This window comes from Notothenia rossii (assembly GCF_949606895.1).
Source record: "Notothenia rossii genome assembly, chromosome: 7".
NCBI lineage: Eukaryota > Metazoa > Chordata > Actinopteri > Perciformes > Nototheniidae > Notothenia > Notothenia rossii.
Genome location: NC_136905.1, coordinates 7,645,710 through 7,656,299, shown reverse-complemented (window position 1 = coordinate 7,656,299; position 10,590 = coordinate 7,645,710). Strand labels below are relative to the sequence as shown.

General features: G+C 42.7%; 1 protein-coding gene across 2 annotated transcripts in view; it reads right to left on the bottom strand.

Moving 5' to 3' along the window:
- Window positions 1–1,955: 1,955 nt before the first annotated feature.
- The window catches only part of LOC307012887 (gamma-enolase-like), an 11,483-nt gene continuing 2,848 nt past the window's right edge, over window positions 1,956–10,590 (bottom strand). For both annotated transcript variants that reach the window (XM_079640087.1, XM_079640086.1), the window contains exons 5-13: window positions 9,996–10,065; window positions 9,745–9,878; window positions 8,450–8,672; window positions 7,052–7,249; window positions 6,416–6,492; window positions 4,456–4,580; window positions 3,695–3,803; window positions 2,726–2,784; window positions 1,956–2,579 (exon numbers count right to left, since the gene is read on the bottom strand). In XM_079640087.1, the coding sequence (XP_079496213.1) occupies window positions 2,510–2,579; window positions 2,726–2,784; window positions 3,695–3,803; window positions 4,456–4,580; window positions 6,416–6,492; window positions 7,052–7,249; window positions 8,450–8,672; window positions 9,745–9,878; window positions 9,996–10,065 (1,065 nt within the window). In that variant the 3' untranslated portion in view covers window positions 1,956–2,509. The remainder of the gene's footprint in view (window positions 2,580–2,725; window positions 2,785–3,694; window positions 3,804–4,455; window positions 4,581–6,415; window positions 6,493–7,051; window positions 7,250–8,449; window positions 8,673–9,744; window positions 9,879–9,995; window positions 10,066–10,590) is intronic.

Below are 10,590 nucleotides of genomic sequence, written 5' to 3'. Positions count from 1 at the left end.
TCCTCACCCCCCTCCTCCTCTTCTTCCTCAGTCACCCCCCTCCTCTTCTTCACTCCCTCCTCTTCCTCACCCCCTCCCTCCGCTCCGCTGCTGTCGCCCTCTCTCTCTCTCTTTCTCTCTCTCTCACTCTCTCTCTCTCTCTCTCTCCCCTTCACGCAGCCCCCTGTCCCGTCTCCTATTGTGTGGTGACCATGGAAACCGGGATCGGAGACTGTACGCGGTGCGCATGCGCGGCTGCAGCCGTCCTTCATCATCAGCAGCAGCAGCCCGGCACGACAAGCAGGAGAAATACAAAAAAGGGGGGAAGAGGGGGGGAGAGACAGAGAGACACAGAGAGGCCTCGTGGAGCTCCCTCTGCTGCTCGGTGAGAGAAACAAACCTCAGACTGGAGGAAATAACAATTAAGCGCGTGCTGCAGCTGGTAATTGATAATTGCCGCCGCGTGCCGACACAATGGAGCCACAGCAACTGAAGTGTTGTTATCAGGAGGGAGCTTGAGGTGCCATATGTGAAGGAAGTGAAAAATGATTAGATATATACCAACTAAAATTATCTATCTACCTGTATCATGTTTTATCCCTATATTGTATTTTATTAGATATGATTTAATTACTGTAAAGTCTTTACATCAGTCTATATTTGTTACATTAAAGCACCTCTTTATTATCTTTGTACATTGTATATTCTTTATACAATAAACCTTTGCACAGCCAAGAAGGCTATGTGCAAAAATACAGTATACTAATCTTGAGCCGTAAATCATGCAGGAAAAACTGCAGAAGATTCCTTGTAAGTTGTTGGATTCCTTTAAGATTCTGTCATAACGTCTCAGGTTTTCACTCAGATGTTTGCAGCAGGAATGACCTTCACCTTTTTCTGGAAGATTCCTGTACTTCTTTTTGTAAGTGATGTCCAACACCTGCTGTGACATCAATATTTAATGTGGGCAGAAGTGGAACATGCATTGAATGTTTCTACTAGAGAGAAGTGCATGTGGTTTTCTTGCTTTAACCCATATTTAATTCAGTGATTATTCATCTTTTAAATAGGCCTCATTATGCTTATTTGTGTTTTCCTCTCCTGTAGTGTTATAAAGGTTTTTGTGCATGTAAATGGTCTCCAAAGGCTAAAATCCCAACATCCCCTCAGAGGGAGTTTGCCTCACACTCCCCCCCCCCCCCCCCCCCCCCCCCCCCCCCCCCACCACCACCCCCCTGCCTGAAACATCATTTGACTCCTTTGTTTACTTCTGTAACATAATGACATCACTATATAACAATCACTCTTCTACAAATTGTACGTGATAGGCTAAGGGATGGGACATCTCTAAGCGTTTGACCAATCGCAACAGAGCCTGCCAGCTAACCAATCAGAGCAGACTGGGCTCTGGTTTCAGACAGAGGGTGAAAAGAGGTGCTGCAGCACAGGCAGTATGAGGACAATAAAAAGCTCTTTGAACCTTAAAGGTGGGGTAGGTAATTCACTTCAGACACACTTTTTGTTATATTCCATGGAATGCTCTTAACATCCCGATAGCAATGAATATCTGAAGTGCTGCCTTTGACAATAAATACATAAAAAAATGTCATCTGTGGAAACCGTAGTGCTGTAAAAAGCACGACCAATCATTTGAGCCGGCCCGGCTAAAGTAACTGGATGGCCTACCTGCCTGTCAGCCTTCCATCTGTGCACAAACTTATCTCGTGCCCTCATTGGTCATGTGCGTGTTCGTGTGTGGGGGGGGGGGGGGAGGGAGGGGCTCTTTAAGGAAGTCTGAAGGAAGGGGCAGATTTTTTCCGGCTGCGTACTTTCAAATTCTAGCGCACTCAAGCTGGTTTCTCCATTCTTACCTACCCTACCTTTAAATCATGGAAAAATGTCATAGATACACTAAATACAAATATGAACCTTATAATTAGCATAATAGGGCCCCTTTAAGTAAGAAGAACAAATGACACAGCAGAGCCTCCACTTTAATAAACAATCGCACATCTTTGGTTCAAATTAATATGTTTCCATTTCTTTATTGGGTACAACCAGACAAAGTGAGATACAATTGTGTAGCAAGCTGCTGAAGGTTCACATTAGAAACGACATGAGGAACAGGGAGAGGAAACATCAGGGGACAAAAGATCAAAACACATCTGCAGTGACGTGAGTGAAAAGGAGACAGAGAGAAAGAAACTAACGAGTGCATCAGGGAAAGTGCTCGCTGCAGGAGGTGAAACACTGATTTCTCTCGTCTATTCTTTGTTCAGGATTCGCTGCAACTGGCTGCAGTCAATTAAAGTCAATCACTTGCTGAAGCGTATGGTCAATATACTGTAGCTACAATGCATTTCAGTTATTTGAAAATGATTAGTCCTAATGCTTTTAATCGTGTCTTAGTGAGGTTAAAGCTCTGCGGAAACAAGTGTGATCATTTCATTACTATGTGCCCGTCAGGGAAATAAAGTGTGATTGATATGTTGAGCCTGCTAATTAGCTTGTGTGCTAACGCTAATGACACTCAAAGGGCAGTGGGGTTGCGAAAGTTGTGCCCAGCAAAGCGAGCCTGGTCACCCAACTGTTCCTCAATCCTGAGAGGAGGAAGAAAGAGGAGGAAAAAGGAGAGAAATTAAGAGCAGGCAGATGAATATGAAGGAGAAGAATAGGTAGAAACAACGTGAAAAGGAAGAAGAAGAGAGATATTAAAGTGGCATGAAGCTAATAATTGAATATTCACCTCATGAGCTGATTGTATTTGGCCAGACGCTCTGATCGACAGGGAGCTCCAGTCTTGATCTGGAGGTAGAAACAAATATCAAGAATCGCAGAGTAACAGGTACAGTCGTTACAAACCCTTGGTATTTGGAAAGCAAGAAACACTTATTTCACAAATCAAGTGATATTTCCACAGCTTTTAAATAAACCACGGATGTAAAATGTCAAAAATAATGGCAGCTATTTCTAAAATGTCACATTAACATTTCTACACCAAAAGTATTCACTGTAAATAGAGAAGCAGCCTTTCCTAGTACCAGCATTTTGTAGCTGTAATCAGAGAATGTTTGGTTTGTTTTTCTTAAGATCCGATTTACAGTGCATAGTTATTTCTGGATATAGCTTAAATTGCTAAAAAGGCAATGTCATCATTCCATTTATTTTTTATTCCATTTCATTTTTATTAATCACTTCAGCATTCTTGCACAAGTCTCATTGTTTTTTTGTGTTTTCTTGTTTTCCAAACTGAGCTGTTGCATTGTTTAGTTTTATATTGTGTCATTAACGTAATGTGACGAAGACGAAATAATGAAATGAAATGCAATGGCACAGTGTGTGTGTGTGTGTGTGTGTGTGTGTGTGTGTGTGTGTGTGTGTGTGTGTGTGTGTGTGTGTATCTGTTTACACAGTCACGTGTGGGGACTGGCTTCCCTCATGGGGACATAATGGAGGTCCCCATGAGGGGAATCATTCATTTTAGGGTGAAGCCTTGCCTTGGTTAGGGTTAGGGTAAGGATAAGGTTAAGGGTTAGGGTTAGGCATGTTTTGGTTATGGTTAAGGTTAGGATAAGTCTCCAGGAAATGCATGTAAGTCAATGTAATGTCCCCTGAAGTGATGTATACATGGTATGTGTGTGTGTGTGTGTGTGTGTGTGTGTGTGTGTGTGTGTGTGTGTGTGTGTGTGTGTGTGTGTGTGTGTGTGTGTGTTACCTGTCCAGTGCAGAGACCGACCACCAGGTCAGCTATGAAGGTGTCCTCTGTTTCTCCTGAGCGGTGACTCACCATCACTCCCCAGCCGTTCTCCTGAGCCAGCTTACACCTGAGAGGCAGAATAAACACACACAAATATGTGATGCATGCTCTCTAATGGCAGGCATCTACACGGACGTGTTTGCATACTTGAAATGTTTATATAAGGTTATAGTAAATTGTATTTTGATATATTCATTTATTATAACATATACGAGTTCCTTTCATGGTCTTTTAATTGTGTGGTATTGCAATATTATTATTTCAGCCCCTGTTCATGGCTTTGTTAAAGTGTTACTTTGAGATTTATCTGACATAAAGTTTGTATTTATTTCAGCATAAGATTTGATGCTTTTGACCAATAATTCATAGTTTTTCTGACCTCGCATTTCATCTAACCTTGTTTTCTTGTACCTTGGCTATATGGATTAATATTTAATCAAATCAAATCAAATAAAAAATGTAGCATAGCCCCATCACAAGAAATGCCTCAAAGGGCCGTACACAGCAAACAAAAACAAGATACAAACGTCATAGCGTAAAAATGATAAAAACATCATACAACATGTGTCTTTGTCTATGCATCACACACACACACACACACACACACACACACACACACACACACACACACACACACACACACACACACACACACACACACACACACACACACACACACACACACACACACACACAAACACACACACACACACACTCACGCCTTGATGGCCTCGGTGACGGAGCCGATCTGGTTGACTTTGAGCAGCAGGCAGTTGCAGGCCTTGTCGTCGACGGCTCTCTGGATCCTGCGGGGGTTAGTGACGGTCAGATCGTCTCCCACCACCTGCACGGTTTATAAAAACACAGTTACCGACAGATTAAAGTGCACGTTGCTCCTCACAGAGTCAGGTCCACGCTGCCCAGGAAGTCTGTTGTCAGCCTCAGGGTGAGGAAGGTCAATAAAATACACTATTGAGTTTCAGTATGGACATGGCAGAATCCAGCTTTTTAATGACATACTGGCACTGACATGAGAATACCTGGACCACTGCATCTTACATTTGAAAAAAAAAATGTATGGCTGGAAGTGCAAATACCATTCAATTGCACTCTTTTTTTGTATTCCTATTTTGAGATGTTTATATGATAGAATTGTTTATTTCTACTCTTTTAATTTGTTATTATGTGCAATGTCTTGTTTTGTTTTATGCTGCTGCAACACCTTTTTTTGTTAATAATTAAGAAAGTACATCTCATTTTATCTTAGTTACTAATTCACCCCCAGATAAAAAGTAAAAAATAATGTTCTCATGGCATTTTCTTAAACTGGTGTTTAACTTTATTTGCCTTTTTAGTGTCTTCCTTGCTGCTGTAAAGCAGGGGGTCGTTTTTCAGGAAAAGGACCCCTTAGCTTAAAGGTCCCATGTCATGGCCATTTCTACTGATCATATTTCCATTGTTGAGGTAGACTAGAATACATTTAAATTGTGCAATTTTCCAAACTCACATTGGTTTCTCATACAGCATCTCTGTATAGTACAGTATGTGTATTCACTGTCTGTCCGAACGGCTTGTTGGAGCTCCTGCCCCCCCCCCCTGTGAGCCCACTGTGCTCTGATTGGTCGGGACGTTGCGAGGCTCGCTGCTCAGTGAGCTGGCTTACTGGTGTGGTTTCCGTGTCGTCGATACAGCGAGACAGCGCAAAACTCATCCTGAGCACACACAAACACTCACAGCCGAAGTAAAAACAAGTGTGGCTTGATATTGAGTAAGAAAAAGGTTTATAAACGCTGTGAGAATGGGTCTGCGGAGAGCATTTCTCCGCCATCCCAACTCGTCTATTACCAACCAGGGAGCTCTATGCAAGTCAATGGGACTCCCTGATAGTTGAACATTTACGCTAAAGGTCCTGGTGTGTGAGGAGCTCCGCGGATTGGTCCATTTTTGATCTGGTGAACCGCATGACGTCATGTGGTTCCCGGAAGAAACAAATGGAGAAGGAGAAAGAGAAATCTCCAACGAGGCGTTCTGGGGCAGCATAGACAGGTCTTTTCTTTGTTAGAGTTTTACTCGCTACAGGGTGTACTTTGAGGGTTTGTGGCTCTGCAGACCGTTTACATGCATAAAAACCTTCATAACACACAAGGGGACGGGTAATAACCGTAAAAGCATGACATGGGACCTTTAAAGAGAGATTGAGCAGGAATTCCCTATTAAATGTATAAATGGAGTTGCATATTAAACTAGACCCAGACAGCAACTTGCATGGTGGTCTGAAGTGCCAGTTATAATATGGGGCATTAACATTCATTTTTATAGTGAATACAATAGTAAGAAAATTAAATAATAACTATTGAAAGATTAAGATTTATTTTTTATTTAACATAAACTTTGATTATCTTTGGGCCCGATTAGCCTTTATTGGAGAGTGAGGGTGTTGAGAGAGGAAGATAGAGGGGACAACATGCGTAAAAGAGCCGAAGCAGGATTCGAACCTGCGTCTGCCGCAGCTGTAACCACTGAGCTTAACCCTAGAGTATGTTTCTTATTACTTGTTGTGGAAAATGCCTTTGTTGAGGTCTCATGTACCACTACGTTTTCCCCATGTTTCTTTTTATGCTGCACCAGAATTGCGCTTCTGGGACAATAAAGCTTTATTGAATTGAATTGAAAGCGTACCTGGATCCCCACTGAGGCTGTGAAATCCGACCAGGCCGGCCAGTCGTCCTGGTCGAAAGGATCCTCAATAGACACCACTGAAAGAAAGACAGATGGTTTTAAAAAATAATATAATAACTAATAACACAACCTTTGAGACCCCTTTGTTATCTCTATTACCCACCTACAAGTCAATAGCACTAAGCAGCGGTGATATAATGCCTTGAAATGCACTCACACACAAACACCCACACAAGCAGGAAGCACACCATTGACGGGGTAAAGAGCCACATCAGAGGAGGTCCCTGCTTGCCAAATGTTCGCTGTAGTGCATAATTAAAACCTCTTTAACAGCCCGGGAGTCAGAGGAGACATCCAGCTCTCTTGTTCACTTAGTTTCCCCATAAAAAAAGGTGATGAAAGAAATATGGCAGGCGTAGAGGCGTATAGAAAACAAGCTAGTGTGTCCATTTGCTGATAGAGATCCAATCAGATGTTAACAGTGATGCTGTGTTTCCATGAGACCTGTGCCAGGAGAAATATTGTTACTTTAAAGGTCCATGATGAATTCTCCCCTCTATGTAACTATTCCCAGCTGTGAGGGTGTGTCTGAGACATGTTGGACTTGTTTCAGGACACACACACGAGAACACACACCTGGGTAGTCCTTGATGAAGCCCTGGTAGATGCTGGCCAGCTCCTCTCCGCTGATGTTGCGGGCGGCGTTGGGCGGAGACTTGAAGTCCAGGTCGTACTTCCCCTCGCTGAAAAACTCTGACGCAGCGACGTCCATCCCGATCACCACTTTGTCTGTGAAGCCCGCTTTCTCTATGGCTGTCTTTATCAGCTCCAGGGCTGACGGAGAGAAGCAGAAAGATGTCAAATCACAGGCTTTTAAAGGGGGGAGTTTGCTTGTTTTGAAGTATATGTATGAGGAAATTATTATCAAAATTCAGGGTTGTTTCCTACAGTAGATGTTGGTCGCCAAACCCCCAGTTATGGGAAGGAGGAAGAAGTACAGGCATGGAAGCTAAGCAGATGTACCGATGTTGATGTAGATATGACGTCTCCATTGGTTAGTTTATTTGTGTTTTTTCAGACTTGGGTGAATACCAGAGATGGAGTACTTGAGTCCTGGACTCGGACTCGAGTGCCGATTTTCGGGACTCGTGACTCGACTCGACTCCGACTCGCGCACTGATTGAGGCGACTCAGACTTGAACTCGTGAATTCTCGCGCACGATGACTCGGACTCGGTCTCGTGAATTTTTCCCCCCACGATGACTCGGACTCAACTTGTACATTGACGCTCCGACTTGGGCTCCGACTTGGACTCGGACTCGACTACGACTCTCCCTAGGTGACTCGGACTCGGACTCAAAGAGTGGTGACTCGAGAGTGACTTGGACTCGTGAATTGATGACTTGACTACAACACTGGTGAATACTAACAAATCCTTAAAGACACCAAACCCTGACAGCAAAACTAAATGATGGAGGCAGCGGTAGGCCAGGAACTCCTGTGCTCTGCGGGGTAGAATTACTATTTATTTCAAATGAGTCGTGTGGTTTTTAGTAAGTAATAATAATGGCTACAGTTCCCTGTCTTAAAGTGCTGTTTGACAACAAGGTGCGACTATTATAAATACAGCATACACTTATGAGTGTTGGAAGGAGATTGTAAGGAGTGCTCTAATGTTGAGACAAACTATGGATAAGGTCCTCATACAATCTCTTCAAGGTAATAGTAATAAAGCTTTATTTATATATAGCACTTTTCATACAACACATGCAGCTCAAAGTGTTTTACAAAATGACACATCACAAGTTAAAAAGAAATTCCCCTCAGATTATTCGTTAAGAACTTTCCAGGTACATGCAGCAAATCTAACATTCGATGCGAGTCGATGCAACAATATAAAATATAAAACCCCATAAAACAAAGTGAACATATAGGTACAACGAAATACAGATAATAGTAATAAAAATGTCTTCTAATAAAAGTTAAACGATTAAGAAATAAAAAAGAGAATATTTAACATTTGTCTTTGCTTACCTTCCCTGTTCTCCTGTATGTTTGGGGCGAACCCTCCCTCATCCCCCACGTTGGTAGCATCCTGACCGTACTTCTCTTTGATGACGTCCCTCAGGGTCTGGTAGAGCTCCGCCCCCATCCGCAGAGCGTCACGGAAAGACTCCGCCCCCACAGGAAGTACCATAAACTCCTGCATCGCCAGCCTGTTCCCAGCATGGGAGCCGCCGTTGATCACATTGAAGGCCTGAGGTAGGGACCGATAACACAGATGAGATTGTATTGTGTTTGTAAGAATAGAGGGGTGCAGGAATGAGTCCTAAATGCAGAAATTAGTCAACATTTTAGCACTTCTGGGTTCCCTTGTCTCGCAAGCAATGGTTTTTGGTGAAAATAAAGATCTGTGGTTAACACAAGCTTATGAGATGTTCACGTTTTGTTCTACATGAATGTCTGAAGCTTCTATGTGTCTTAAAAATAGTTTTCTATCAAGTGACTAAATTAGACTATTAAAACGTCATCACACCAAACGTTAGCTATCTTTAGCTTAGGAGTGGTGACGCACACATGGCCGTAGTTCCTTTATAGCCTATTGTTAGCTTATTAGCTTTAGCTTGTGGTGATTGAACAAAACATGTAAGTAGCATAAACGTGTGTTTTCCACAGATCTTATTTTACAGCTATAATCCAATATCCAATGGAAATATTATATTGGCTTCATGTCGAGTGACCCCTTGCACTGCTTACTTCGTGGTCAGCCCAGGGGTGTCAAACTCAAGGCCCGGTGCCAAATCCGGCCCTTGACTTCATTTCATGTGGCCCCAAAAGAGCTTGCAAAGAATATAATATGTTTATTATACGGTTACATGATTATTTACAGAAGCACGTTGCCCATAAACTACATGTCCCACAATGCATCTCAAATTACACATTTTTCTCAGAATTTGACTCTTTCTTAAAAGATTTACTTTTTTTTTTAATGTCACTTCTGTTTTTGACTTTTTTTCCCAGCTTTAATTTTTAAATCATTTTGTGACATCCCCACTGAAGAGACTTGCAATTATTTGCCCCAGACTTCTGCTTTCAGACGTAGTTAATTATGAAGTTATTACCCTATCCAATAATAATCCAATGCAGAGGCAACAATGTAATATAATACATTATTTTATATATTTATATATAAGTTAACCGGCCCTTCGAGTGCAGCCATAATGCTGATGTGGCCCGCGATTAAATTGAGTTTCACACCACTGGCCTACACAGATGCACCATCACTGCACCACTCCTTTGCATTTTCTCAGAATAAAAAGAGGACTCACAGGCACTGGGAGGACCAACTCTTCGTTTCCTGCCAGGTCAGCGATGTGGCGGTACAAGGGGACTCCCTTCTCTGCTGCACCAGCTTTGCATAAGGCCAGAGATACTCCCAGAATAGCGTTGGCCCCAAACTTAGCTGGAGAGAAAACACAACACACAACACATGGGTGCTGCAGGCAGGGACCACTGGTGCGGAAAACACGTGATAACACAAACATGCCATCACCTCACATGAGATGCCAGCGAGGCTTACATTTGTTTTCAGTGCCGTCCATCTCGATCATCATGTTGTCTAGCTTCTCCTGCTCCAACACATTGATTCCCTGAGAGAGAGACAACATGTCAGAGACCTTCGCCATGCTGTTCAGCCATTTTATGCTTTAAAGGTGACATATCGTGCTCAGTCAAGGTCATGCTGTTATTGTGGGCTTCTACTACTAGGACATGTTTACTTGCTTTAACCCTGCTGTTGTCTTCGGGTCAAATCTGACCGATTGACTATTTTCATCAATCATAACTTTTTCGTTTTACTTTCGATTGCATTAAGGCTTCATGATATCCTTCACAGTAGACATTTGAACATATAAAATTGCTGATCACCACTTTCATTGGATTTTGGATGGTTTAGTCAACTTTGTAACACCCATGGTGTTCCCGGACAAAAATGACTGCCATAAAGAAATGGAATTAGTAACCATCCGGATCGGATACAACACACACACACACACACACACACACACACACACACACACACACACACACACACACACACACACACACACACACACACACACACACACACACACACACACACACACACACACACACACACACACACACACACACAC